Genomic DNA, 25279 nt, shown 5'->3' on the forward strand with positions numbered 1-25279 from the left:
TTGCATATTATGGTCAAATTTAAAGTGTTGCAATTTAATGAAATGCATGAACAATTTGCATGAAAAATAGTCAACTAAGAATCCGAGCCAAAGGCAAAAGCTTGTTACTTAACCCAATGAAATGAGTAAATACACTAAACTAGCGGCACGCTATGATGGCCGGTTTGACGTTTGTCCGCTCATGAAGTTCCGTATTAATTGATAACGACTTTGAAGGAAATAATTGTATTACTTTATTGACGATAGTGATGTGCAGAGATTCATAAATTTTATCGAATGTAGTTTTAGGTTTAGGACTCAAAATTTATTTATTAAATTGATTTCTTAAATGTATACAAGTGTAGAAAAATCAGTTTGCACCATTTAAGGGGTGAATGTACTTGTGAATATGAACAATTTTCACTATGTGGACAAACCTCTGAAATCGCAAAAAAATATCAATAAATTTTTAAAAATGGAATCTAATACGATCGTCACATAGGATCGCTGGCTAGCACAACTACTACCTCCGGCAAACTCGCGTCAATGCTCAATGCAAAACAAAGCAGTTTCGAATTGACGTTGCTTCGAAAAGTATAAACTGTCAGTGCAATGCGATTGTGATATAGTTTTGACCTGGCTTTGGATTTCAAATATTGATACTGCATTACTGTTGACCCTTGCTCGTTAATTTGGACTCTGTTCAAGCCCTTTGTTGTGGATTTCGTCGATATGACCGAACGTACGCAGAGAACTGTTCTAAATAGTCAGACACGTGAGTTCCTAATACGCCTTCGTAACTATTTCGATCGTGAAGCTCAAAATGGAGGGCCAATTTTACCTATAACGTCAGTGGTTGAACGCGTAGCTGATGCGCTTAATATTGGACAACGAACTGTTAGACGGATAACTAAAAAAAAATATGGCGAGACTGGCACAGAAGAAAATAAACTTCACACACCAAAAAAGAGAAAACGAGCAAAACCAGTCGTAGGCATCGATAGCTTTGATGCCGATGCTATCCGAAGACATGTTTACGGCTACTATTTACAGAAGGAGTATCCAACAAGAAAAAGTTGGTGCATTCACTGAAGGAAGCTGGATTATTCTTCGGTGGGGAAAGTTCTTTAACGAAGATTTTGAAGACCATTGGATTTCGATACAAAAAATGTAACAAACGCAAAATATTGATGGAAAGATTTGATATAGCGATGGCAAGGTATACTTTTTTACGGCAAGTGAAAGAAATCAAAAATTGGCAAAATGTTGTGTTCTTGGATGAAACATGGCTTAATGCTAACCATACTGTAGGCCGTTCTTGGAACGATGACACAGCAGCATCTACTTCCAAAGTTCCTGTAGGAAAAGGATCGCGACTTATAATTTGTCACGCCGGAACCATCAACGGGTTTGTCGAAGGTTCTCTCATGGCTTTTGCGTCAAAAACCACTGGAGACTATCATGAAGACATGAATGGAGAAAAGTTTACTGAATGGTTTACCTCAATGTTGTGTAGCCTCCCTGAACCATCTATTATAATTATGGACAACGCCCCATACCACTCGATGCAAATTGACAAGCCACCTGCCCAATCCCAAAAGAAAGCTGATATCGTCGCATGGCTTCGTAAAAATGGCGTAGATGCAAACATGAATATGTTAAAAGCGGAATTAGTACGTCTTTTAAAAGAAAACAAACCAACCAAGATCCGATACGTCATTGACGAAATAGCATTAGAACATGGGCACAGAGTTATACGGTTACCGCCTTACCATTGTGAGTATAATGCGATTGAGTTGGTGTGGGCTCAAATTAAGGGATATGCTGCAAGACACAATACAGAACCCCCATTTACCACAAAAAAAATGCTAAAATTATTAGAAGAAGCTTGTGAACATGTGACTAAAGGAGACTGGGAAAAGGTTGTGAATAGAACTGTTAAATTAATAAGGGAAGATTATGAAAGAGATGTGAAAATAGATAATATTATAGAAAACGAACATATAATTATTAATGTATGTGATGATAGCAGTGACGACAGTGAAAATAGTAGTATGGACGAATCTGATTAATTATGGCCTTTTGTGGCACCTTTTTCGGTATCTTTTGTATTCATATGTTTCTTGTGTGCATATAAAGTATGTATATTCATTTTCGTTCAAATATTCAGTTCGTTCAAATAAATTAAATAAACATATACATTTTTGTTTTATTAAACCTATTTAATCAGGTACAAAAACAAAACTTAATTGTTTTTTGTTCGAGAATAAATTGACATTCCACATCACTATTGTAATGTGTCAAACCGGCCATCATAGCGTGCCGCTAGTGTAGGTACTGAAAAGCTGGCCAAGTGCGAGTTAGGCTCCAGGAGGGTTCTGTAATATAGAAGGAAGTGTAATTTAACCACAAATTCATGTCTGCTATAAGACCTACCTACCTGCCAAATTTCCAGATTCTAGGTTAACGGGAAGTATCCTGTAGGTTTCTTAACAGACAGACAGACAACAAAGTGATCCCATTAGGGTTCCGTTTTTCCTTTTGAGGTATGGAACCCTAAAAATGATAAATATTAGTCGTTTACGCCATGTGACGTCTTTAATTGCTTTCCTACAGCCTGACGTTAATAACTAATTATTTTAAAATTGAATAAAAATCATGATTTTTCAAAAAATATTCTCGTTAATAATGAATTCTAGCCCCATAAACTACCGCTATACAAAAAATCACGTCATTTCATTACTACAGTCCACTACCCAATTAAGAGGCAATGTTTTTTAAGGTTTGTTAAGGTTCTCTTATTATTAGAATACCTGCGACTTCATCACACTGATGGTTTTTTTAAGAATCCTATGGGAACTCAATGATTTCTGGGATAAAAAGTATCCCGTCTGTTTCCAGGATGCAAGTTATCTCTGTATCAAATAAATGATGTCTGTAATGTCATCCATGTGGATTTATCCTTGTTTTGGGACAAAAAATAGTATGTGTCCTTTCCTGGGATGCAAGCTATATCTGTTTAAGTAATTAAATATCACTTGCTGTAACGGTGAAGGAAAACATCGTGAGGAAACCTGCATGCCTGAGAGTTCTCCATAATGTTCTCAAAGGTGTGTGAAGCCTAGCAATCCGCACATGGCCAGCGTGGTAGACTATGGCCAAAACCCTTCTCATTTTGAGAGCAGACCCGTGCTCTGTAGTGAGCCGGCAATGGGTTGATCATGATGATGAAGCTATATCTGTATTCTGTACCTGTCAAAATCGGTTAAACAGATAGGCCATGAAAAGCTAGCAGTCATGCACTTTCGCATTTACAATATAACTAGTGACCCGACCTGGCTTTGCATGAGTAGCTTATTACATCACATTACATTAATTTCGTAGGGACCTCTAATTTTTTGAAAATAAAAGAGATTCTATGTCACTCAAGAATAATGTACCTTTCTACTGGTGAAAGAATTTTCAAAATCGGTTCAGCAGTTCCAGAGATTACTTCCTACAAACAAACTTACAAACTTTACTGTTTATAATATCAGTATAGATAGAGGCTTGCTTTAATTCTAGTTGACCTTAAGTAACCTGTAGTACATTCCAGGGTTAGTCTAGTAAGTGCTGACAAGTAATGACATTAGTGTGAGCCCTTGCTCTAGTTTATTGTTCCAATTCTTACTTTATGAGATTTGATTGTTTTTCTAGCTGATCCTGTTAAAGCCATTATTTTGATTATTTTTATTCAATTTATTCAAGTGATAGTCTAGTGGTTAATATGTTAGCCTGTTATTCAGAATACCTGGGGTTCGATCTTGGGCATGCACTTCTATCTTTTTGGAGCTTTGTGTTTGTTTTAAGGAATTAAATATCACTTGTTTTAACATTGAACAAAACATCGTGAGGGAACCTCCATGCCTGAGAGTTTCCCATAATGTTATCAAAGTTGTGTGAAGTCTGCAGATTCCCCCGCTTGGCCAGCTTGGTAGATTATGGCCTAAACCCTTCTCATTCTGAAAGGACACCTATGCTCAGGGGGCTAGTGATGGGTTGAAATAGTAATGATTATGATCCAATAGGGTCTTGGACTGTAATAATAAAATGACGTGATTTTTGTATAGCGGTAGTGTAAAAATCATGATTTTTTAAAATTATTCTCTTTACTAATAAATTCTAGCCACATAAACTGCCGCTATACAAAAAAATCACTTAATTTTATTACTACAGTCCAAGACCCTATTTATTCAAATAGTAAGCAAACAAACTGGCTTACTTTTCCCATGAACTTTTTTTTTTACATTGTAACAGAAAAACTGGCAATATATTGCTTGGTTTCAAGGAATTTATTTGATACCTACTTGTTTGACAGATACATGCCTATCTTGGTTAACATCTTTGTAAATACTAGACTGATTTGAATAATTATTAATTATAAACTGTAAATTAAATCGATCTGTTTCTGTGGTCGATAGTGTAAACGCCAGCCAAACGCGCAATACTCGGGCGTATTGCCAAGTATTTAGTATGTGGCGTGATCACTAAGTACTGACCATGCCACGGACTGCCTACTTGTCTCGTGGTGGTGCGCCGTACGTTTGTGGTCGCCACTACAGTGACTACACGCGCGTCCGCCGGAAAGTCCTAAACACATTTTTATTGCTTACTGTCACGCGTATTAGAGGAAGTCGATGGCTTCAAAACTAAATTGTGCATTGGATGCGTGATCAGTGCCCTGACGCGATGCATGTTGTGTTTATCTAGCTAGAAGACTAGAACAATAATAAATATAAATATCCTCAATTTTAAAAAAAAACCTTTTTTACAACAAGCTTATCTTTTGAATTCCTTCATTTTGCAATAAAGTTTGGCATGCATTTTATTTTATTTAATTAAATACATTACAATAAAGTTATTAGTATTACATAAAAATACACAACATTCTTTAAAAGTACCTATTCCAAATTCCAAGTTGATATCATTTAATTACTGTAATAAGGTAAGGTAGTAAGACAGACTTAGTTGCACCATAGGGTGCTTTACCAGTTTGGTACGGAACCTAATATTATAAATGCGAAAGTGTGTCTGTCTGTCTGTCTGCTAACCTTTCTCAACCAATCCATTCAACCAATTTTGACGGGTACAGACTACAGAGATAGCTTGCATCCCGGGGAACGACATCGATTTTTTATCAATCAAAGAGTTCCCACAGAATTTTTAAAAACCTAAATCCACGGCGGACGAAGTCGCGGGCATAATGTAGTACAGTTCTTGCAATTCACGAAGGCGAGTGAACTTTACTTGTGGTTACGTCGTATACACGGACATTCTGTGCGTGCACGTCGGAACAATCAGTCGCGAGCAAGCGCTCGCACACGCACACATTTAGTGTACCTCACTTATACCGATACGACTTACACACAAGCCATTCGCCCTCGTGAAATGCAAGAACTTATACAAAATATATTATGTAGTATGCACCACCAATGTCGATTAATTACATGCATAGCATGATCGATCTAGAATCTAGATCATAGGTAACTACTAAAAATAGTAGCAGCTAAAGCTTACAGTGTTCTAGATTTATTTCGTCTCAGTTAAAAACTATTTTGCATGGGTAATAAAAGTACGGTACCACGGAGTAACGACATAGGAAATTAGCACATGCAAGCACACACACATTGGCATACAATGCACGACAAAGGTTTTAATTACTCTGGCCTCGTGCTTATTAAATTCGATAATGATTTAACTACGACTACGTGTGCGAACTGCGAACTGCGGTATAAAGATTAATCTTTACCATGTCTTTACCTTCATCATCATCATCATCATCATCATCATCATCATCATCATCATCATCATCATCATCATCATCATCAACCGATAGACGTCCTCTGCTGGGCATAGGTCTCTTGTAGGGACATCTACACGCCACGGTCTTGCGCCCCCTGAATCCAGCGGCTCCATGCGACGCGTCTGTTGTCGTCAGGCTACCTAGTTGGGGGTCTTCCGACACTGCATCTTCCGGTGCGAGGTTGCAATTCCAGCACCTTGGGACCCCAACGTCTATCGGTTTTACGAACTATGTGCCCTGCCCATTGCCACTTCAGCTTCACAACCCGTTCATTTTTAACAGACTATACATGCATATTACGATTAGTGGTGAGCACCACTAACTTTTTTTTTTTCTCTAGGAGGAGGAAAAATCCCTAATGGACTTCTGTCTATCGACAGGGTTTGTCCGACTCGCACGGACTAAAAAGACCTCCCCCTCTGCGAGATCAGCACGGAACCGTGTAACATTACTTCGTGCTGACCCTCTGGTTGCTCTCTCTCCTTTTTTTCTTGTTTTTCTCTATCTTCCCTTCTCATCATTATGGCTCTCAGCATCTGACCGTATCTGTGCCACTCATCCTCGCTTGACACCATACGGGCTACCAGATTTTGGGCGTTGACACTGTCACTTGCTCCCTGTGCTGCTTCTCTAAGATCCGCGCACGCGGGACACTTAAAAATCGCGTGTCTCGGGGTGTCTTCCTCTCCGCAAAAGTAGCAACTAAGCACCACTAACTGAAACATCCCAACATTAAAAAATGACTGTTTTCCAAGAATAAAATTTGATATCTCCTCTTTTATTATAATTAACAAGGCTTTAAAATTTTCTTTTTATATTTCAAATACGAAAATATTTTTGAATCAACCTTTATATGACCACTGACCACCCATGGGAAGGCATCATCTATCAAACAAAATAGATTAATTATTTAAATTCATGTACCTACCCAGTAAGAAGTTATGTGTGAAGAAACGTGAGTTGAATTAATAACTCGTCTACATTGAAGCCGGTTAAAAATATAATATGAAGATCACGTGAGGCATTGTGTCAGAGCTGACTCCTGAGGCAGAGCGCGATGAGATCATGAGCATTACGATATGCAATTAATATGAGAATTGCAAGCAGTCATCACTCCGCATAGGTATCAATCATCATGAGACGAACAAAATAATAGATTAAATTCGGTTTCCTGTTTTTTAACCAGGATATTATATGAACTATTTAGTATAATATATACCTAGTACTTACCCAAAGTCTACATAAAAGGTATATATATTATAACTATACCTAATAATGTTTGATGCAGGTTTTCCGTAATCGACTGGTAGATTCGCTAACTCAGTGTTCAACGATGAATGATAGCCACCAAGCTCATTCGACAATGGTTGGTTTTACATTGCTGCTTCACTGAGTGATATTAAAATAATTTTATTGATTTATGAAAACCTTCAATGGATTAAAAATAAATGTCAAATGAGCTCGGTGGTTATCATTCATCGTTGAACCAAAGTTTTCTAACAAACGCCGAGGCTTCGACGTTACTGGCAGGCTAGGAAGTCCTAAAGTAGCCATATTTTTCTTTGATTTCACATCACCATAGCCTAATATTGACATAATATTTTCGATTCAGGACCAAACTGAGAGCTCCCTCAGAACTAGATTTCACTCTGGTTGAACACTGAGTCAGCGAATCACCCCGCGATGCGCTGTTCACTTCTTATCAAATCGTTAAACTAAAAGTCATGAGTCGCTCGTCACACTGCATTGTAAAGATATGCAAATAGTGGCGTGATTCTGATTAAAATATTTAAATGCAAACAGCGCACGCTAAAGTAATACAAGCTGGGTGCACATGGCATGGCAGTGCAACGCCCATTTTCTCAAATTAAACAATAAGAAATAAATAATTAAATACTTACTATTGAATACAGCTTAATTACCATTAATTAATTGTTAATTACTTTAAATATTAATTTGTCAAAACATAAAATCCGTATAGTAAGTAAGCATATTGTTTTTAATGTGCGGGCAATAATTTGAATGCGTTCGCGATTAATTCTGTAATCAATAATAATTAATACATGCAACATAATATTAATCTAAATGTATAAAACGAAAAGGGGACTGACTGACTGACTGATCTACAAACACACAGCTCAAACTAGTGGACGGACCGGGATGAAATTTGGCATGCAGATAGCTATCATGACGTAGGCCGCTAAGAAAGGATTTTTGAAAATTCAACCAATAAGGGGGTAAAATGGGGGTTTGAAATTTGTGTAGTCCACGCGGACGAAGTCGTGAGCATAAGGTAGTAGTAGGTGGTATTTTATATTAGGACAAGAGCCCCTTCAAACTGAGGGTCTCTGGCATTGAGCCAGCTCTACCGCCCTATTGTTAATTTATTGTTGTAATAGCGCACCATATTACATCATCCCTATCAGACATCGCGGTACAAGATCTATCTATCATTTACTCACACTGAGTATCATAACTATGAAATATTAATCTGAACTGAAACCATTGACCACATTACCATCATTGTCCATTAACCACTAACCACCATTAATATTTGCAAGGCTAATAAATAATTGCTCATACTCGTAGTTACGTCGCGCGTCGTCAGAAAGGTCGTAAATTGTAACTGTAATTGACATCTAAAATATTGAGCTTAGTAATAAATTATTCACGTGGTTACTAAAATTGGCAACCTTGACTCTGACCGGTTTGCGGACCTCTAAACGCCGATTCCTTTCTTCCAAGACATTCCTTTCGTATTTCATGCGGATGTCTTGCAATTTTGCAATGAACTCTTGATGAATAAATTCTTACTTAAATTCAATTTAGGTATGTATGCAAACTATTTATTTGGATTTCAATTATATCTAAAGAGCCAACTAAGGAATGCTAATACTTATCTGGAACATGAATGAATGTAATATTTCATACGTATTTTAAAATAAACACCAAAACCAAGGTTACAAAATTCAGCTGTTAGTCACGTACCTACATATATGATGCATGTTGCAGAAAATGTTTGAATAAGTGCAATTAGTCATAAACAATGAATATCGCGCAGAATCTGAATTTCAGACCCAACACTCCACGGCAGATAAGCTGCCTGCTTTGAAATATCGTAGATTTGGTGATAAGGCACGTTCGAAATTGCAGTTCAACAAAAGCTGATACGCCGAAGATAATAAATTTAGAAATGAAATATTGCATTTCAACTGAGGACGGACGGAGTCCCCGGTGAGTGTGCTGTGATCGTGGAGCGTCGCGTGTCAGACGAGCCTCCACGTCGACGTCGCGCCACTCGGAGCTCCGCTCGCCCTTTACCTCACACCCGCCGACGCCCTCATCGCTGTACATTCCTCGCTCACTACTTGCTTCAAATCTGCTATAGCCACTGCCAACCTAACATTGGTCAGTCGTTTCCCAAGAATCGAGAAACACGCACGCGTGTGCTTAATTCCGATATCAATTTATTATTATGATGATCACAGCGGTATTTTGTAATTAGAATTTCCAGCTTTTGCAATTACAATTCTTTTAAGATAAATCGTTGAATTGTAATTTTTTTCGTAGCCATTAATTCATATTGAACTTTTAACCTTAACAAACGATGCGTCCATCGTGTAGTGTATCCTAGTGTTAACAGTACTGGTATTGTGCCCTGTAATAAAGAAAGTTTTGAAAAATCCATTGGTGATGTCAGCTATAACCATGACGACGACGCTGACGAATGGACACCATAACGGAACGTACAATGGGAAACTGGAGACTAGTTTAAATGGTTACCGTAAAAATGGATACGTGAAATCAGTGCCAGAACCCTGCGGATATGTAAGTAGTGCAAAAAATTTACAATAGAGTACAAAACAATATTTATAATTATTGTATTAACTTGACTTTATTATTCCATCCGGACCCAAGATCAGAAGAACTGACTAACTTTGCTCGGATTGTTGTATAAAATTTAAAACATTTTTAGATTTTCTTAACTCCAGTTAAGTCCAGAAGATTCTGAAACCGATTAGAATTTCAGAGTAAATTGAAGTGAAATTAGAATTAAAACAGCATTGTACTTCCTAACATTTTCCCTGATGCGAACAAGTGAAAGCATAGGATTGTGTGAACCGGCATAGAAAGTTTTGTTTGATCGGTTTTCCAAAGTAAATCGATACCCATTTGTAAAAGATAACTGAATTTATGATGCGCGAAAGATTTACTTGAATTACTGAATACCACATACGGTGACAAGAAATGTATAATTTCTCGGGGCACACTTGGAGATTATATTGTTGTGTTGTTTGACTATCCTTGAGAGTTTTAGAGAGTTGTGCAGATAAGATTTTTATGGAGAAAAATAATTCATAACTAACATAAATCTGAAAAAATAATTCGTACTGGATTGTTCAGTGGAATTAAAAGTATCTTTGCAGTGTGATTTCTGACTAGCAACTAAACTTAAACAGCTAATAGGTAGTACATTAGTTTCTTCTTTTCCAACCTGATAGTTTATTAATAAGTAATTATTTTCTTGAAAAATTAATTTAGCACAGTGGTATATGGCTTTCATAATTTTTTTCACTTAGATCATTGGCAACGGTAGTATTAATTTCCGTTGTTCTGACTTAGATTTTCCAATTGTTTGATATAAATTAATAACATGTGATCTCAAACGACCACAAGTTGAGATTTAATGGATTAACCCCAATATTCAAAGATATGAAAAGGCCAATTTTTACACCTTCTTAACATAATAAATGTAATAGGTAGTAGGTATCTGATGAATTCTCAGCTTAAATGTATTTTATTATCTCACCTTACTTGTTTAATGTGTTAATGATTTTCCTTTTACGTCACTGTTCTGCCATAATGGAATAATTGCTTTCAAAATTGCGTATTGTGAGTCTGAAATCCGAACAACGTACGTCAGTTTAAAATACCAGCTGAATCACGATCACGGAAAGCGACAATATTAATAAATAAACAACACCTCTGCATAATGCATTTCCTCAGAGAATTGTGATAATATTTCGTTCGTTAGCATAGTGGATTCAGCTCAAAATAAATAACAATTGAGTTTAGTTCTTATTATTTTTATGTTTTCATGCATTCAAGGGTTTTGAATTAATAATCACTTTTTAAAACTAACAAATATGTTTTTACCTCTGTCTAAACGATTATCCGTGGTTCACTTAAATAATAATTGAAAACAAATTACCTAAATACATCTCTATCTCGCTCGCTCATCGATCGATCGATCGTTATTTCGCTCGTGGTTAGCGATGCTATTAAAATTAGATGTCTTTTGAATCTAATTTTAATTCAATCTAAGTAACGAATGTGGTTATTAAGAGAACAGTAACAAGTCACTACTAAGATAAGAGATCTTAATTGTAATATTGTTATCAATTTCTTATTAAATAACAATAGAACGTCTAATTAATTCCATGATGACAACTAAGTGACCTTTGAAGAGGAGATATTACATTTATCCTCATGAAATTCTACCGCACATTAACTGAATAATTTATTGCAACATTGTTGAGTTGTTATTAGCAATATTATTATAATACTATGAAATAAAATTAGAGCTGTAATTACCGGACATGGACAATAAGAGCCACAGTAGGCTTACAAAATGGCAACGGTATTGTTGAGAGCTTAACGTGACCTAATCGAACCGGATTTTCCATTCGGTTCTTGACCCGTTAGCTGATATTATAGTCTTTAAATATATTTCAAATGATAAACTTTTGACCACATTACGTTTGTCAAAGTAGGTAGATACTAAGTAAAGTAATCGGTCTTTTCCTTTGGACATTACAATTATGAACCCTTCTTTGACATCAATTAAGTTTTCTAAAACTTTGTAGAATTTTTTTATGTAAGTATGTAATTATATTTCCTTTATAGGATATCAAAGGTCGTTTTTTGTCGTTTATCTTTTTAAGTAATAGTCTTTGTAAGTAAGTAGTATTTGTAAGTATAAATTATTATTTTGATTGTTAATTCGAAGAGGTTGGAAAACATTTTGAGGTTGTCCTTACAAATACTAGTTGTTAGTTAAATTGACGTATCTATCCGATGCTGAAAAAAATTAAACAAAAATAAGACAGAAAATAAGTTTGATTTTTGTTAGTTTTGTATAGCAAATCTGATAAATGTACGTATACCTCAGTTAAATTATATTATCTAAGTTCTAACTATTGAAAAATTTACCTTAAGAGAAGGAAGTATATACTTACTTAAATGCAAAAGTCATGCAAAAGACTTATGAGATCATAAGTCATAACTGAAGGAAATATTTGTATTAAAAAGGAAGGTATAAGAAGCAAGCACTCTCAAATGAAATAAACACATCTCTATATACGTATCATATGTATTTAACGTCTTGAATTTTGTAATGCCACTGACAAATTAATCTAGCTTATTGCTGGAAATTGCACATACCCGCTAAGTGTTTTACTTTTTTTTCTTGATCGCGACTCCTTGAACACTTGTAATGCATCTCTTAACATTTTGTAAGAGAACGAGTTCAGAGGAAGCAGACTGTAATCTATTGAAATCGTGTGTGTGTTTACAGTTTACTATGTTATGCTGTTTACAGTCCAGTACAGAAATATTCTCAATCTCAACAGTAATGGAGCATTTGTACCAAATAACAGAATTCATTTATCGATACGAAGTAATATAATCAGTCTATGGTTATCGGTCTTTATTATACGGCAAATATTAAACTTGTTTGGGTAAACCCCCTATGTTTACGGGGAAAGATATTTTCTGGTAGCTTTGATAAGCGAGCGACGCTCACTTATCAAATTTTGTATTTCCCTGTTTGTAATTACGTTCCATTCGCACGTGCCTGTGCCTAGCTTCTCTTTCTTTATTATGAAAATTTTCCTTATTTAGTAGTAAATATTAATTAAGTAGTCTAAATCTAAATATATAAAAGAAAAGGTGGCTGACTGACTGACTGATCTATCAACGCACAGCTCAAACTACTTGACGGATCGGGCTGAAATTTGGCATGCAGCTAGCTATTATGATGTAGACGTCCGCTAAGAAAGGATTTTTGAAAATTCAACCCCTAAGGGGGTGAAACATGAGGTTGAAATTTGTGTAGTCCACGCGGATGAAGTCGCAAGCATAAGCTAGTATACAATAAAAGGAAAAGGTAGCTGACTGACTGACTGACTGACTGATCTATCAACGCACAGCTGAAACTACTGGACGGATTGGGCTGAAATTTGGCATGCAGACAGCTAATATGACGTAGGCATCCGCTAAAATTTTAAAATTTTCCGGGATTTTTGAAAATTCAATCCTTAAAAGGAATCCTTAATTATATCCTTAAATATATAAAAGGAAAAGGTGACTGACTGACTGACTGATCTATCAACGCACAGCTTAAACTACTGGACGGATCGGTTTGAAATTTGGCATGCAGATAGCTTTTATGACGTGGGCATCCGCTAAGAAAGGATTTTTGAAAATTCAACCCCTAAGGGGGTGAAACATGAGGTTGAAATTTGTGTAGTCCACGCGGATGAAGTCGCAAGCATAAGCTAGTATACAATAAAAGGAAAAGGTAGCTGACTGACTGACTGACTGACTGATCTATCAACGCAAAGCTGAAACTACTGGACGGATTGGGCTGAACTTTGGCATGCAGAGTGCAGACAGCTAATATGACGTAGGCATCCGCTAAAATTTTAAAATTTTCCGGGATTTTTGAAAATTCAATCCTTAAAAGGAATCCTTAATTATATCCTTATTCCTATAGGAGTAAAATAAGGGGTTGATATTTATGTAGTCCACGTAGACGAAGTCGCGAACATAACCCAAGTAAATGAATAAATGAATATCAAATACTTATTTTATAACTTTGCTTTTTTTATTGACACAATTTTAAGCAGTATTCGGCATTAGTATAGCGGGTAGGCCACTCCATGTGTGTGTATTGTATTGATGATGCATTGTTGATTGTTGGTACATACTGAGCAGCCTCTAAAAATATGATTTTAGAAAGTCACCACACTGCTATAATAAATTGCATCAACCTTGTCCACCCACAAGCATTTACGGGACAATAATACGAAACACATGAGCATGACGCGGACTTCCTACATGTAGCCTGGGCTTTATTTCTAATCTCGGAGACCTTAAGTTACTCTACAGGTGAAAGTCGACTTTTAATCTGCTAATGAGAAAATTGATTGTTCGCGCAAAAGCTTTATCCTAGAGTCGAGACCGTGCAAATCCTTCATCTATGGTGAAAGGACTGAAAATCCACTGATGAAATAAATAATATTAAATTATTATTGTCGAAAGCCTATTTAAGATTTTTATTTCTGAATAAGATCATAGAAGAATTACTATAATTAGACACAGAAGTCCTAGATCTACAAATTCTTTAGGTTAATCGTATATTTTGTTCAGCAGGCGACATAAATAGCAGTTTTATACCTATAAGTCCATGGGCTATCCTTACCTTGAGGAAGTCAATAATGGCCATACATAAGTCAATACGACCGTCTCGCACATGTCTAAGTTGAATCGTTTCGCTTCCGAATCGCTTTAGGTGAAATCGTAAACTCGAAACAGTTATCATGATAGCAATTTACTTACATTTTATTTTTAATAATGTTAAAACCATGACTAAGTAATAATTACTCGTAAAATACGCCTATATTTCAACCTTCGGATTTTAGTCAGGTCCTTGACTGTTGAGCTATAGTCTTAATTTGTAATGACATTCTCCATTAATAGTCCTAATTTTTAATGACATTCTTCATTAAATTGAGCCAATACTATTTACTCATTTGCAATAGTTTAGTCACAATTCTAGCATATCGCTAATGTAGATAGATATTAAATTTATCAATAGAGTGAGAAGGTATGCCAGTCATTCAAGTTAATTATTTGTAACTGATAACGTCTCGAATATGTAGGGTTACCATTTGTAAATTTTAAAATGTTTATATTCTATAAGTATTATACTTTGTATTCATTAATTCTTTCAAAAAAGTGAATCGAACTTGTGGCCACAAACTTTACCTCCTGTATATACAATTTTGCCGTCGCTGTAGGCTGGAAATCTAGGAGATTCCGATTCTAAGTTTTGGGATCAAAGCTACATGTTGGCTATCATTCTAGACGACTACTACTAAATTGGATGTCAAAACTTAATAGCGAGCAAATGCGATGCGAGTTCTAATTTCGTAGAAATCAATTTTTTTCTTGCACTCATGCTTGCGGCTTGGAAAAGCGCACCACACCGATGCCGATGGCATGAAAAAGTTACAACACCCATTTGCCATTTGATTAGCAGTTTAAGTATAAACGAGCATTGAAATTAAATAACAAAGTAATCATGTTCAAATCGATGTTATGGATTGGTGTGGGCTGCAAGAATTGGTTCTGGGCTCTTAAGATGAAAGACTGGATGGTATTCCCTGGCCCATGGAAGCCCAGTACACAAGGCTAGTGAACAGGCGGGAATAGCGATAGGACGGTGATGACCACGTCACATCACGCCACTGCTTTATCGCACGCTAATCACAGCCGCTGCCGAACCTTGACACACACTTGTGTTCAATGACTAACACCAGCCGCCTGTATCACTTGCCAACTTAATTGCACAATTGCTTTGATAATGATAAGCTTAGTATGTACTAAATGTCTGTGATTTTGTGCAGGGTTCTGATTTGTTATAAAATTTAAAGAAGGTGTAATGGACTAGCGCTTCGTTATTTTATAAATGCTGAAAACTTAAAGCTATAATAATATAGCTAGCTATTTATATATTAAAAATATATAAAATTATAATATATAAAAATATATATATTAATAATATATTGAAAATATATAAATGACTGGCTACGGCCCGCAATTTCGTCCGTGTGGATTTAGATTTTAAACAATCCCGTGGAAACACTCTGATTTTCCGGGATAAAAAGTGGCCTATGTCACTCTTCCGGTCTTTAACTATATCCGTGCATAAAATCACGTCTATCGGGTGCTCCGTTGCGGCGTGGTTAATGGACAAACCAATAAACAAACATACTTTCGCATTTATAATTAGTATATAATAATGAGTATTGGTATAAATTATTTATTTGTCTATTTGTGGTCAAAGTAGTCAAAACTTTGAAATGAATGCCCGAATGTTAGGTAAAAAGTCTCCTTGCCCTCAGAGAGAGAAATAGTAATTAAGGACACTTCTATCCACGTAGCTCTACTGCATTTTGGTATGAAAACTGCAATCATAGAAATGTTATCAAAATTTCTGTATGTGCAATGCAATCCATTCCAAAAACACCAGCACCAGACCAATTTTCCTCGCATATATTTCCTCAGCGTTATTTTCCTCCGAAACGAAATAGGTATGATCAACAAATCAACTTCACCTCAAAATAAACTTTCGCTTTCAGGTTGGTTTTAGTTGCTTATTTATATCACGTCTATTTCTGGTTATTCAACTGGTGGCATTTACAAATCGACTTTTTCTGTCTGACCTTGTAACTTCAAACCACTGATATGGGCATATACAAGTACGCTGGAAGAGGTACGCTATACAAAATAGCAGTTATTTTTTGTGCCGATTTGAAGCGCCCCACCGAGCGTACCAGAAATTCGTGTTGACTATGTTGACACATGTCTAATTACTAGCATTTAGTTCCGACTACGCTCACATGACGCTCACTGCTGCTATCAGCGCCAAATTAGCGAAAATAAAGTTGCTTTAAAAATAGGTCGGCAATCGCAATTCCAGCGTAGTTATTAGTAGAGGTCAGTGCTTCAAACGATGAAAACATCTTAACGAAATCGTAAACGAAAACGAAAAAGTAAAATTTACAGGAAAAGAATAATTAACCACTGAAGTAATATTTACATATTAATATGACGCCAAAAGACCTACTTCCATATTAATTTTCTTGGATTGTAATCATCGTTTTTTTTTTAAATATTAAAGAATATTAGCCATGTTAAATGACTAATATCCCCCTTTCCTCTCCAACTAAGCCTCAAGCTTGTGCTAGGAGTAAGTACGACAATAGTGCAACGGGCGGGGTTTGAACCGTCGACCTTTCGGTTTTCAGTCCACTACTCTACCCGTTGAGCTATTGAGGTTTAAATCGTTAAAGATAGGTTATTAATTTCATATATCCTACCTTTTCCCTTAATTACATACTTTAATTGTTCACAAAACAGAACCACTCCCTTGTAGCTAATTAGGTACGGTCTACGTCATACCAATTGTATTAGGGTTAATTGACTCATTTACATTAGGGACTGATAAACCTTTAAATGTCCTAAACGAGTAGGTATCTATACTCGTAAAGATACTGTATACTAATGAGTAACTATATGACATCATTAACTATGAATGAGTCAAGCAGCTAAATAATAGAGATCCTTGTTTGCAGTATGCCAAACGATCTGTAGGCGAAACAACTACATAGTTGTGACAATCTGCTTTGTTGGCATGATAGGACGAAACATTTGATGATGTGACGAATGTGCAGTATTTCCACACGAGTAGATATGTATTTCTGTTTAAGGATATTTTATTATTTGCCTGCACTCCATAAAAGGAATGAGTTCACGTACGGGTACCTACTACCTAGTGTCCTTTGGCTTCCGTTTCAACTTTCAGCCAAAAAGCCACTTCGGCCTAACCTACGGCTTCGGCCAGAATAGACCGAAGTTTTGGCCAAAGCGGAAGGGGCAACAAGGGTACTGATTATCATCATCTTCATCATCAAGCGATAGACGTCCACTGCTGGACATAGGTCTCTTGTAGGGACACGCCACGGTCTTGCGTCGCCTGAATCCAGCGGCTCCCTGCGACTCGTCTGATGTCGTCCGTCCACCTAGTGGGGGGTCTTCCAACGCTGCGTCTTCCGGTGCGAGGTCGCCATTCCAGCACCTTGGGACCCCAACGTCTATGGGTTATACGAACTATGTGCCCCGCCCTGACTTCAGCTTCGCAATCCGTTGAGCTATGTCGGTTACTCTAGTTCTCTTACGGATCTCCTCACCTCTGATTTGATCACGTAGAAAAACTCCAAGCATAGCTCTCTCCATCGCCCGCTGAGTGACTCTGAGCTTTCTTATGAGGCCCATAGTTAGCGACAATGTCTCGCATTATAATAAGGGTAGGTACTGATTATAAGTATACTGATCGTCATTAATTTAGTAGGTTTCCCATGCGATTTTAAATAAAAATAAATCCACGCGGACGAAGTCGTGGCCCGTGGGCATAATCCAGTGAGTAATATGAATTGAATTTGTTTATTTTTCAGTCACTGCAGTCCCCAGCACCTTACAGCGACGACCCAATCGCGATAGCAGAGAGAGATCGATGCGCATACGGACGCATCCCCCGAGCCGCGGCGCTCGCCGGCGCAGCCAGCCGCAGGGTGCGGGTGTACTCCGACGGCATCTACGACATGTTCCACCAGGGCCATGCGAGGCAGCTGCAACAAGCAAAGACTGTATTCCCTAATGTCTATCTAATTGTAGGAGGTGAGTTTGAACAATTCTATATCTAAATATCTCTGCACTTTTTTACGGTTCCGTACCCGAAACCCTATTACTAATACTAAGCCTTTGATGTCCGCCCGTCCGTCTGTTTGTCTGTCAGCGGGCTGTATCTCGTAAACGTGATAGGTGGAGAGTTTAAATTTTCAAATGCCCGCCATATAAATTAAAAAAAAATATATCAAGTGTTATGTCTTGTACGATGCCGATGGTACGGAACCCTTCGTTTGCGAGGCCGACTCGCACTTGACCGATTGTTATTATATTCTAAGAAATTGTGCGACCTAGTTCTGTCTTTACCATTTTACTATCGCAAAGGTCTGCGTCCTCATAGTACGCGACAGGTCGAGATAACAATCGGGGTAGTGCCCGTGCCACACTTGCACGTCACCCGCGCTATTCTATACTAGGTTAGCGCGGGGGCTGTACGGGTGTGCGGGGCGCCCCCACCCCGATTGCCATCTCGGCCTGTCGCGTACTACACAGTCGAAATTCCACGGACTCGTACAAAGCGATTCCTCGTTCCCTTCCTCTTTTCTAATACGCATTGCTATGGACATTGGAATGCTCTTCCGGCTTTCGTTTTTCCCGCCAGCTTTATTTGTACCTCCATAAAGCAGAACGTGAAACCAATTACGTTACATAATATCTTGCACATCTCTGGTATTGAGGCAGCTGTAGATAAAAGTTTCCTGGAGTGAAATCCCTATCGGAATTTTGGTGTTGCAAAATATCTGCTAGGTAAAATTGAAAGAAATAAACCTTTCTATTATGATATCGACCAACCTAAATTTATCAAAACTTTATTTTCTTTATTTTTTTTGTGGCCATAATACCTACTCAATTCAATTGTATATCGGATGACGGATACACATGAATGAATATGTCGCCCTAAACAACCACAACGCATTCCAAAATGTGCGTTTGGAATTATATTACCGGAGTATCAAAATGTAAAATACGATTTATTTTTGCTTTTTTGGTCGCTGGAGTATTTATAAATATGCTGGTATACTGTATACCTATAAGTTGCAGACTTTTCTTTTGTCGCATGACAATAATTTTATCTTAATTGAATGCGTAATTATGTCGAATCGAATCGAAAGATACCAAATCAAATTGAAAGTTCCCTACCTAAAAATAATTTTAATAATTTATTTTTAAATAGATGATGCCCGAGACATCGCGTGGATTTAGGTTTTTTAAAAGTCCCGTTGAACTCTTTGATATATCGGGATAAAAAGTCTACGTCCTTCCTCGGGATGTAAGCTAACTGCGTACCAAATTTCAGCCGGGCCGTGAAAAGCTAGCAGACAGACAGACACACTTTCGCATTTATAATATTAGGCGTATTTGGAACCCTCGTAGCTTTAGTTTTAAGTTTGCGAAATAATTATCACTATATCTTACAAATCCAACAACTGACAATCAAAAAGAGTAATTTATTACCTATTTTGAATAAATCATTTGAATTGAATTGAATTAGTATGGAAGTACGGATTTAATAATCAAATGGAGGCATGAACGTTATAACGTAAGTTAAATCCTATCCAGTTTCTATCGCTTTAATAAAATACTATCTTTATTTCCTTACACTTTTACTTTATCGTGTAAAAACTGATTATTACATCCTTATCATTTCATTTTATCTTATTTATTTATTTTATCATTGTGATTATAATGAAACTTACGCAAATTATCATCACGGCCAATAAATTAATTTTATTGTCACCTGTTGTTATCTTCGTAACATTTCCAACATACCTTGGATTGATTATTTCATAACAAACCGCATTTCATAAACGATTCAGTGTGATAATAATGTATGAAGGCATTTCACCAAAAGGATATCATGATGATGATTGAGACTGAAGACTAAACCACTAACAGTAACCTTATGTAATGGTAAACCGGATACGTCAGGATTACAACCTTTAGATTAACCGAGCCTTCGTGGGCACGCTAACGATACTCTTGCACTACGAGAGACAACACAAACTACCCTCAACAATCACTATAGCAACCCTCATTACTTATGAGGCATGACACCATCTACTATGCGAATAGAAACCCTAACTAACCCTACCTAGGTCGCCTCCACAGCACCCCTTCTAGCGACTCCCAGACCGACCATCTAACCTAGCAACCATAACCTCAACTAGTCCAACCAACAGGATCCACATTACGTTACAACAACAATTTTCACACACTTCACCCATCTTTGAGGACACTATGGAGAACTCTCAGGCATGCAAGTTTCCTCACTATGTTTTCCTTCACCGTGAAAGCAATTATTTTATTGCTCAAAACGCACTATATGTGCGAAAAGCGAAAATATAACTCCGAAAAGTTAGAGGGCGATAATCCAGTTTAGCGATCTATAAAGGATTTAAATATAAATTACTGAAATAATGTAAAGGATACCACAAATTCCTTTCCAGTGCTCGTATGAACTTACTCTATGGAATAAGTGAACGCACTTCGGCTTACAGCAGTGGTCAGTATAGAAACTGTTTGCCTCTGAGATTTAAATTAGAATAATCATTTCGTGCTGCGTGTCGAGGTGCTGGAATGGCGACCTCTCACCGGAAGACGCAGTGTTGGACGGACCACATCAGACGAGTCGCAGGGAGCCGTTGAATTCAGGCGGCAAGACCGTGGCGTGTGGAAGTTCCTACAAGAGACCTATGTCCAGCAGTGGACGTCTATCGGTTGATTATGATAATGATGATGAATCATTTCGTGATGCCAATGAATTTGCATAGAGATTGAGCTACTATTAATACCTAGATGACATGACAATTTTGTCTTAGTCTATTATGGAATACTGAATAACAAGATCTAGGCTAGCGAATTTGGCACGAGTCCTAGAAGGTGCAATGGACCGACTCTATTGACCGGCTTTATTTTTTACTAGCTGATCCGCCCGGCTCCGCTCCGCTCATCCATCCATCCATCCATCCATACATAGGCCTTATCAAAAGCGCGCCAACAAACACGGCCCTTCCTCATTCATCCGCTTCCCGCCATCATATCAATTTCTATTTATCTCGAAGAAGGTTGTGAAAATGCTCGAATTTCCAAGCATGTTTAAGAAAAAGTAACTTTCTAATGGTGAAAGAAATTATAAAATTAAGTTCAATAGTTTTAGAGTTTATCGATTACAAACAAACAACTTTACTCTTTATAATATTAGTATCATAAACGCCGTGAGACTAGAAGTGTACGAGTATCGTATATTTTTGTTACGTAAATAAATATGAAAGGACAATTTCCCTATTGTTTACGGCCATACGAAAGCACTGAACTAGTTTTACAGAGCGCACTTCTGAATAGGCCACGTTTTCAACATGCAGATTTGCACAGTGAATTTGTATGCGCAAAGAAAATGAACAGTTTATTCTTTCTTTTTCATTAAAAATTATATTCTTGGGAAAAATATATTATAAGCGTACCTATAACTTATATATTGCTGCGGCAATATTGTTGCGGTTTGAGAATTTTGTTATTTAGGTAGTAGTGTAGTAGTGTGAATCTGAATTTTGCGAACGATTAGCTTTACTTTCAAAATAATTTGCCAGCGAAATATTCTTAGCTATTTCTGTTCTTTGTTTGTGTTTCTGTCTTTTGTGAAAGCAACCTTCTGAAATGAACAAACATCGTAAAAACACAAATAGCAATTTCTGTTTTAAGATCTTTCGTATGAATTACTAATGTTGTTTCTTAGAAACTCAGGTTTCCCGAATTAAAAGTAACCTAAATAAACTGGAATATAGTGCTTTATTCTATTGTATACAATTTCTAAACTAAATTGACAGGTCTAAATCTAGTGGTGTCCTTATTTTTTTTGAAAGGGGTAGTCAATATTTTGACATCCACGTATGCGGATTATTAGAAGTTCACAACCGCGGATGCGGATGTCTGAATTGATGCGTATGTTCCGCATTTGCGGATGTGGATGCAAATATACGTAGCACCCTGTTGGGTACCATTGTACACTTTTTGATTGGTCAGTTAGCGAACGAAGATATCAACTAGCTAACACGCTCCACTCTGCGCCCGCCCAATTTCTGTGCCGGTCGTTACTTGTTCCAAATATGAATCCGCATCCGTAAATGCCCCGCATTAATTGATGCGGATGCGGATGTCTGAATTTATGCGAATGTTCCGCATTTGCGGATGCGCATATCTGTAACACCCCTAATTTAGACCTGACATTTTAGATTAAACTAAACTAATAGGTCTAAATATAGTGTTTTCCCACGGACTTGGGGATCCTTTTCCGCAGGGAGTATTATGCAATGCAAGGTACATATACTTAACAATGTATTTAGATTAGATATGATTTTAGTTTCGTATAGAGATTCTCAGGTCTAAATCTAGTATAGTTTAGAGATTATTTATGTACAACATAAGTGCCCACACAAGAATAATTTAGAATCGTATCGGCACATTTTAAAATGAGATCATATTTAAATCAGTATCAATATTACAATAATTAAAGTGAATATTCATTTAGCGATCTTTGGACTCATCGTTGTTGTTAATAATGCGGACGTTGCTTGGTAGCTAGTAGGACCTACCTACATATGTATAGTACGCGACAGGTCGAGGTAGCAATCGAGGTATGAGGCAGGGGGGCGCCCCGCACACCCGCACGTCACCCGCGCTATCCCGCACCGGGTTAGCGTGGGGGCTGTACGGGGCGGGGGTGTGGGGCGTCCTCACCCCGATTGCCATCTCGACCTGTCGCGTACTATACTTATATTGAAGACGTGGTTCAAAAAAATTGTCATTGTGTATGCGATTGATAAATATTTAATTATTATCTTTTAAAACATTGATATACTTAATTATTACTTAATTACATTTACTGTAGGTATTATTTGGTACTTCACAACGTTTCCGAGTAAAGAAATACTAACTACTAACATAATATCTGAAGAAAATATAGGTGTAAGTCCCGCAAATTGCTATTGCGCTGGAACCATGTCTCATTAGTCATTAACATCGAAATGACGTCATTTTGTCGTCAGCCGAAAAAATATACCATCAGCTCGAAACTTCAGTCTAGTGCTGACGTCACTAAAATGGCGGCCAGGCGCATTAGCAATTTGCGGGACTTATACACGGACGTCAGTCGGGGTCCAGATTGTATCTAACTGGGCGTAATTTACCAAGTGGACGAGTTCTAGAAATATAATGCGATTCTGAGCCACGCCCACGGTCCAGTAATCATAATGCACTAGCACTATGGTACACACACTATCGAGTATCGACACAGCTATCGATAAAGAATTTTCAGGTGACGTCAGTGAACCATCACGTGCACTAGCGTTTCGAGGTTTAACCATCTTTAGAGCCTATTGTTCTCATATTTATCAGAGTTATGTACCTAATACCTTATTGCTAAGGTTTTTTTCATTCTGGTACACGTTAGCCCTTTGGCTGCGATCTCACCTGATGGTAAGTGATAATGCAGTCTAAGATGGAAGCGGTCTTACTTGGAAGGGGTATGGCAGTTTCATTAAACCCTGATCGGTTTCTACACAGTATCGTACCGGAACGCTAAATCGCTTGGCGACACGGCTTTACTGGTAGGTTGGTTTGGGTAACTCCGAGCCCACCACCATAAAATTGTGATAAATATTTTTTTAGGGTAGCTCCCCTACAGGTAAAGTGGGGATGATTTTTTTTTCCTTGTCTACCCCATAGTCTGGGGTATCGTTAAACAGGCCTTTTAAAACTACTGTGGGTGTGGGAAGTGGGAACATCATTTTTCGATTTCTAAATCCGTTCATAAAATATGATGTTTTAAAGTGCTAATTTTTATTAGAGTCAAGTGTCCCCCCCTCTATCAGCCAAATGGTAGTATATAGGAACGTGAAAAAATTCACAACAGTAGTATATATAATCAATTTTAAAAGAAAACTATCATGGCTAAGTAGGGTTCACAGGTTAAGGAGTTATATCTGTCTTTCGAGGATTGTGACTACGGAACCCTACACTGCTCGTGGCCCGCCACGCACTTGGCCGGTTCCATTGTTATTACGATTACCTATCCACCGTAACGAGACGCTTGTTAACCCTGGGATTTGAACTTTGTTTCTTTAATACATATGTTGTAGATATGTATTTGTATTTTTAATTCAGTACTTTTATAAGTTTTATAAAAACTACCTAGTTTTAAACGTTAAATTATAATATTTTGTTAAAATTGTTTCCCATTTAAATAGGCATCTATGTCAGTAATATATTCATGACGATTTGCAATCAAATCTACTATAATAAATCAAACTAAATATGGACCGTTGGTATTGGTATCTTAACTAAATCAGCCGGTATAAAACGACTGCTATCTTTTACAGCAAATAAATTAGCGACAAGGACAGCGCCATATTTTTTTAAAGAATATTAGTCCTGTTAATTATGACTAATATTCCCCATCCAACTAAGCGAAAAGCTTGTGCTAGGAGCAGGCACGACAATAGTGCAACGGGTGGGTTTTGAACCGGCAACCTTTCGGAATTCAGTCCGCTCCTTGACCGGTGAGCTATTGAGGCTTTAAAAAAAATTTAGAGCTGTCAATTTAGTTGAGAGAAGATAGTGTGCAAGAGAATTGGTAATACTAATATCATTCTGTATCAAAGCGAGGTGTATCTAATAAGTATAATGTTATCATGTCTTCTTATATTTAAACAATTATTTTATTCACCTGTGTAAATAAGATACGCGTAACTACTTGCGTAAGAAGAAAATTCTATAAGTAGAGTAACAAATAAGCCCGCTGATTATGAACGGGAAAAACTTAAAATTAGGGTTTACATTCTACACACTACGAGTATCTAATATCTGTATCTAAGCAATAAACTGATTAATCCGATTTATTACCCGTCGCGTCGGTCTCTATTAGAGAGA

The 25279-nt window shown here is 37.2% G+C and overlaps 1 protein-coding gene and 1 long non-coding RNA gene across 7 annotated transcripts in view; one reads left to right on the top strand and one right to left on the bottom strand.

Annotated features, from left to right (window-relative positions):
- LOC117997251 (choline-phosphate cytidylyltransferase A-like) overlaps positions 1 to 25279 on the top strand; it is a 37896-nt gene that overhangs the window by 631 nt on the left and 11986 nt on the right. For 4 of the 6 annotated variants that reach the window (XM_069509792.1, XM_034985497.2, XM_069509790.1 and 1 more), the window contains exon 2: positions 18124 to 18346. In XM_069509792.1, the coding sequence (XP_069365893.1) occupies positions 18124 to 18346 (223 nt within the window). Of the gene's footprint in view, positions 1 to 9190; positions 9650 to 18123; positions 18347 to 25279 lie in introns of those variants that run through there. The other 2 variants (XM_069509791.1, XM_034985496.2) reach the window with 2 other exon arrangements.
- On the bottom strand, positions 183 to 2313 carry LOC138404788 (uncharacterized). Its single transcript, XR_011238582.1, has 2 exons — positions 1813 to 2313; positions 183 to 516 (listed from the first exon to the last, which is right to left on the bottom strand). It is a non-coding gene; the product is annotated as an uncharacterized lncRNA (long non-coding RNA).

Source organism: Maniola hyperantus, chromosome 4, assembly GCF_902806685.2.
Source record: "Maniola hyperantus chromosome 4, iAphHyp1.2, whole genome shotgun sequence".
NCBI lineage: Eukaryota > Metazoa > Arthropoda > Insecta > Lepidoptera > Nymphalidae > Maniola > Maniola hyperantus.